The 6238-nt window shown below is 41.6% G+C and overlaps 1 protein-coding gene across 1 annotated transcript; it reads left to right on the top strand.

Moving 5' to 3' along the window:
• Positions 1-1136: 1136 nt before the first annotated feature.
• Positions 1137-1694, top strand: LOC311328446 (hypoxanthine-guanine-xanthine phosphoribosyltransferase-like; the record flags this gene model as incomplete). Its single annotated transcript, XM_084462415.1, has 1 exon — positions 1137-1694. One exon carries the CDS (start codon positions 1137-1139, stop codon positions 1692-1694), a length of 558 nt encoding a protein of 185 aa, XP_084318541.1.
• Positions 1695-6238: the final 4544 nt, after the last annotated feature.

Raw genomic sequence — 6238 nt, 5'->3', positions numbered from 1 at the left:
TTGTCGTATCAAAAGAGCCGCACCCAAAAGCTTTCAACTATCGATTTTGCTGAAAATGGGATAGTACAATTCATATGGGGTAGTTCACTTGCTACGACGCCCATTTCATTAGTTCTCCATGATTACGAAGGCAAGAGCTTACCTTATAGAAGTTACAATACACCTGCCAATCTCCACTCGAATCCAGTGAGCGTAGCTTCAACACAGACTATGCCCATTACAAACTCCACTTTGCCCCAGTAAGATCCAGACGGTCATTGATCAAATGTCGACATTCTCCATCAATTACTCCACTGGCAATCGGATAGCCAACATCCAGCTTCTTGTTATAGCATAGCATTGCTAGGTTTTGTTGAAGATAGTCTGCACACTTATCAATAGCCTCCAATTTTGGAGGCCCTATCTTACTAGCACTCTGCCGTATTCCTCGGCCCACCTTGTCAGACTCTCCCATGAGTATTGTTAAGTACCGTTCTGCCACCAAGCTTTTAATAGCCTCATCCCCCTTGTCGTGTAAGCAGTGACCTAGTTTCCACAGATATTAAAGTACAAAGGAGCTGAATTATAGCGTTCCAATAATCACGAACTGATGAGAAGAATGAATAACCTATGGTATTGACGCATGATGCGTTCACAAGAGACGGTGTTATGGAGTTATTGTTTCACCACGTTATATCATCATAAAATCGTTCCTTTTTCGTTACCTGATATATCGAAAACCCTGATGTTTTAGCGGCTGCATTGTCGTATCAAAAGAACCGCACCCAACTCATATCTAGTTCGTTCCTATACCCGTAGACTCATCTCCTTTTCACGAAGAGACTAAGCCCATAAGTCAGTGCCTACAGCCTAATCCTTGCTGTTGTCCCTCAGGATGTCTGACCTGACAACAGGTTTTTACAACCATCATAACCGTGACATTTACATTTGCCCAATGTCGATAACATCGGTATTTTTTCCTACTCTAGGTTTCACAAAAAATGTTTCCACCTATCCTAGAGGGAGTCAAAATAGTTTTTGACCAGAATCTGAACACAGTACTGTTGGAGTGTCAGAGTACATTACGTGCCAGACCAACGAATTATCGGAACGTAGGAGCACTAGGTTGCCAATCATACGACCAAGGTTTGCACAGCATGTCTGCTGATCTCGACCATATCCGGCAAGTGATGGATGAAGCCGACTGCCTCTACAACGCGCAGCAGATTGAAGATGCCATCGCCTCAATGGGACACACCATAACTGAGAAGCTGGCTGACAGCAACCCTCTGGTGTTCTGCGTGATGACTGGTGGACTGGTACTTACCGGCAAACTGCTCACTCACATGCAGTTTCCCATGGAAGCCTCCTACGTGCATGCTACCCGCTACCGGGATCAGCTGACCGGCAGCCGACTGGAATGGAAAGTTCGTCCAAGCCAAAACATTAAAGGGCGTACCGTTCTGATTATCGACGACATCCTAGATGAAGGTCACACTCTGGATGCCATTGTCAACTTCTGCAAGGAAGAAGACGCAGCCAACGTTCTAACTGCGGTTCTTGTGGATAAAAAACACGACCGTAAAGCCCGGCATGGCCTGAAAGCAGACTTTACTGGTCTGGAAATTGAAGATCGCTATGTCTTTGGTTATGGCTTGGACTATCATGGCTACTGGCGCAATGCCAATGGCATTTACGCCTTGAAAGGCCACTGAAGTAGAGGATGTTGTCACAAGTACAAAAAACCTCAAGCCTTAAGGCTTGTCTACCATCATCAGATCAAACAAGAATCACTCTTCTCGCGATTGAACATCGTCTGGGCCAGCTAACTCAGGGACATACCAAGTTGTCTGGGACTCAAGTTCGCTAACACTTTCTTTTTCAGTTCCATTAACCTTAGGAGGCCTACCGGTTACAGCCTTTATAATATCTGACTCTTCTTCCTTATAGTCTTTATCAATACCCTGTACTTGAGCTCTAAACTGAGCATCCCGTTTCTTAGCCTCTTGAGCTTTTAGTTGATCGGCCTTTTTGTAAACCTTCTGCAATTCCGCTGTTTCACCTTTAACAACTTTTTCACCATGCTTAATCAAGGATTGACTGTCACCAAGTTTAGTCATTAATTCTTTCAGACTGTTTTCTAACTCACTAATATTATTTTCAAACTCTGATTTAACCTTAACCAGTTGATCAGTATTTACATAAGCGCTAGCTGCGTGTTCTGAAACATGATCCTTAACTTTTTGCAGTTTTACCAAATCAGAATTGACAATTTTTAGTTTGCTTTTATCATTACCAAGTTGTGCCTGTGCTTCGACCACATTTTGTTCAAGTCTTGTGCGTGCAATTTTAAGCGCCGCTACATCATCTTGACAAGATTTTAATTTTTCCCCCTTATTTTGGTAATCAATCTCCGATTGCTCTTCAATTGTATTCTCTGCAGCAAGCTTACCACCTATAGCCAGTGCATCAGCAGCATCCTTTCTCATGTTAGCACGCTGCTCCGCATCAACCTTGCCAACACCAAGAATATCTTTAGATAACTCTTCTAGCTTGCCGATCAGCGCATACCTGCACTTTTTAATATTTTGTATTTCCTCTCTTTCTGCAAGATATTGCTTAAAGCTAGGTTCCTTTTCAAAATCTCGGCCTATGTCTCTAGCTTTAGCCAAGTTGCCAGCATCAGAGCCTGCACATAACTGAATATACTTCTTCTGTTTTCCATCTTCAGAGTCAGGAAAAGCAACAATCAAACGATCATTATGAGGAATATCATGGCCAGTTACAGCTTTCCACATTTCCAAAGCAGTACCGTAATCATACTTAAAGCTCAGAGAATTACTTTCAAGCTTCCGCATCTCTACCTTTAAATCCTTACGTTCCTTTACAGCCTCATTGTATTCATTTAACTTCCCTCTCATTTCTTCTTTAGCAGAGGGACTTATCTTATCTAGTATATTGTTCATTTTAGTAGCTGATACTTCTTTCCAGTTTTGACTATGGATTTTCCTCTTCGCACTACCGAACATATGTGCGAGCTGCTGTCCAATCCAAGTTTTCTTGGCCTTTTGAAGTGTGACCTTAATCTTTTTTGGCAACCTTACAGTTCTAGTTTTCATAGGAACATAATCAAAATCTTTAGAATTCTTATCTAAGCCCTCTTTCACTCCTTTAAATCTATGATCAAGCTGAACACTAACTTCTTTGGCCAGTGCAGGTAAAAAACCTTTATACTCTTCTTGTCTATCAGACTTATTACTTTGTTGAAGCTTAGCCTGGTTTACTATATCCAAATCAGACTGACTACTTCTTCCTGCATCCATTTTATTTACTCCTTACAACCTTTGATAAACGTTATTCTTAATTCTAGCCATAATATTAAATATAGTTAAAAGACTTTAGCTATTTCTAAGAACACAAAAAAATAAGAGTCAACACAATGGTTTTATTAAAAATTAATTGTCAAAAAACAGTCAAAATATTTGTATAGTTAAAAATACACTGTAAAAAAAGCCCATGAGTCATGAGTTTTTATGATATTTATAATTATCTTATAAAAACTGTACCACTATTAGAAACCTTTCTGTTCTTTTATGAAATCAAGCACCGGTTACCACTCTCCTAGCTTCTCTTCATTCCACACTTATATCTGTGTCTCAATGGTCTCTAACGAACCAGAATTATCTATTTGGCTGATATCGGACTGCCAAACCTGCGCAACCTGATATTGGTAATTACTAAACTTATAGAACACACTACGATAATCCACCATATCACCAATACCAGAGTTACGATTAGTAACCTCTGACTTTAAAGGAGCCGTTGGCTCTTTTGCCGTAACTACCATATTAATACTTTATGGTTGCTTAGGCTGTTTAGATTTTGGAGTGGTTCGTTTGATACGATAATGCAGCCGCTAAAACATCAGGGTTTTCGATATATCCGGTAACAAAAAAGAGACGTGGTTATGATTATATAACGTCGTCAAACCAATAACTACATAGGTGGTGTCTCTTTTGATACGACAATGCAGCCGCTAAAACATCATGGTTTTCGATATATCCGGTAACGAAAAAGAGCCGCTTTTATGGTAGTATAACGTCGTCAAACCAATAACTCCATAACACCGTCTCTTCTGAACGCATCCTACGCTAATACCCTCAATTATTCATTCTTCTCACCAGCAAGTGATCATTTGGACGCTACCATTAAGCACCTTGAATCCACTCTCAACAAGAGTATGGCACCATAGAGAGCTATATCCAGACTGAAGGCAACGAAGTCTGCACCTTCTCCTCCAAGGGTATCTGGATAAGCAGGCCAATGATGAGCCGCCGCAATCGTCGGCAACGAGTAGCGACGGTGGGCAGATAAATTACGTCAGAAAAAATACCTACAGACAACTGACCAGCTTCTTTGGTTCTGTCGTAGTTACAGCCAGCGGAAGCAATACAGCGTGTTCCCGCTGGATGCTCAGTGAAACCTCAATACTGACAGTACTCTGATGGCATGATGGAAAAAATTGTCAGCCATATAATGAATAGCTCTTATGATCGACCGATTAAACGCCATCGTGAGAGTTGCCACAGTATGGTTGGGCAACAACGGCTATGCAACTGGTAGCGCATACGGCTCAAAACTTTAAGGATTTGTACGAACAGCGCAAGGTTGTGATTGAGCAAACAGAAGACCTGTGTGTGGATCATCAGTTTTGGCGGTAAGGGCTTGGTGATGCGCTAGGAATGGTTGAGGAAAAGCAACCAAGAAGGACGCGCAAAATAGTCAGCAGAAACTGCAAACTAGGCTCAGCCCTAGAGAGAAGAAAGATCGCAAGCAAATGGCACAGGGAGCCACCGGTTATACGGTAAAACCCAGTGGTGTGGTTCCCTTTCTACGACGCCACATTCATTAGTTATCCATGATTACGAAGGCGGGAGCATTCCTACTGTAAGTTCCGATACACCTGCCAATCTCCACTTGAATCTAGTGAGCGTAGCCTCAACACAGCCTCTGCCACTTGCAAACTCAACTGTGGTGCGGCTCTTTTGATACGACAATGCAGCCGCTAAAACATCAGGATTTTCTATATATACGGTAACGAAAGAGAGACAATTTTATGGTGATGCAACGTCGTCAAACCAATAATTCCATAGCACCGTCTATTGTGAACGCATAATACGCCAATACCAGCGATTATTCATTCTTCTCACCATCTCGTGATAATTTGGAAGCTATCATTAAGCACCTTGAATCTAACCTCCCAAAAGAGCATGGCTCCGTAGAGAACGTTAGTTCAATGGTGAAAGACAGTGGAGCCCTAGCCGCTTAGCTATCTTTTAGATACCAAACCAGATATAATGAACTGGATAATAGCGTGCCTATTGTCAGCGTATTCTGTGATGTGGATGATTTCTGTATAACATTTTAATCACAATGACATAGACAACTCATCTGTCATTCAAAAATTCCGACAATGATATCTAGGCTATAGTTCAGTGAAATAATGACAACCATTATCTATTTCCATCAGAGTGCCTTTCGCAATTTCAAACACTATTATCAGCGACTGATCACACAACATAAATCAACGTTAGTTAGACGTTTCAATTTTGGCTACAGCCCTTGGGTTTTAATGGCTGTAGTCAAAGTGATGTTTTTTTGAAAAGTACCCCATTGCTCCTTCGTAGCCTTTGCCAGCCAATAAAGTACTCAAATCACTCTTTTTCTGTAACGCGAATATGTACAAACAGATTGAAGCCTATGTAGCGCAAGGTATTATCTCGTCGAACTTACATTAAAGAGCTATATCCAGACTGAAGGCAACGAAGTGTTGCGCCTTCTCCTAGCATCTCGGTAATCATACCTACTGTGTTGCCAGTAATGGACTAGATGCATTCACAGGAATAGCTGGCGCCGGACACACACATACAACAGTGGTGACAGGTGGTGGTCACGAATCGATAGCCAATGAGTGGTTTACATGGGTCAACACCATGATCTGGCACGTCAAACATCCTCTGAAAGGCAGTTACCACAATATTAACCAGAAGCATCTACCAAGATACCTTGCTGCATATTGTTATCGATTCAACCGACGCTTTGATTTGAAAGCAATGGTATCAAGGCTGGGTCACATGACTGCACGAACTTGCCCCATGCCAGCAAGGCTCCTTAAGCTGGCTGATGAACAGTGTAATCAGGTAAAGGGATTACATTAAAAAATGAAATAACAGGAAGTCTCATTCAAAAGTAGACTTTT

Source organism: Borostomias antarcticus (assembly GCF_949987555.1).
Source record: "Borostomias antarcticus genome assembly, contig: scaffold_246, whole genome shotgun sequence".
Lineage (NCBI taxonomy): Eukaryota > Metazoa > Chordata > Actinopteri > Stomiiformes > Stomiidae > Borostomias > Borostomias antarcticus.
This window is presented reverse-complemented; position numbering and strand designations above follow the sequence as displayed.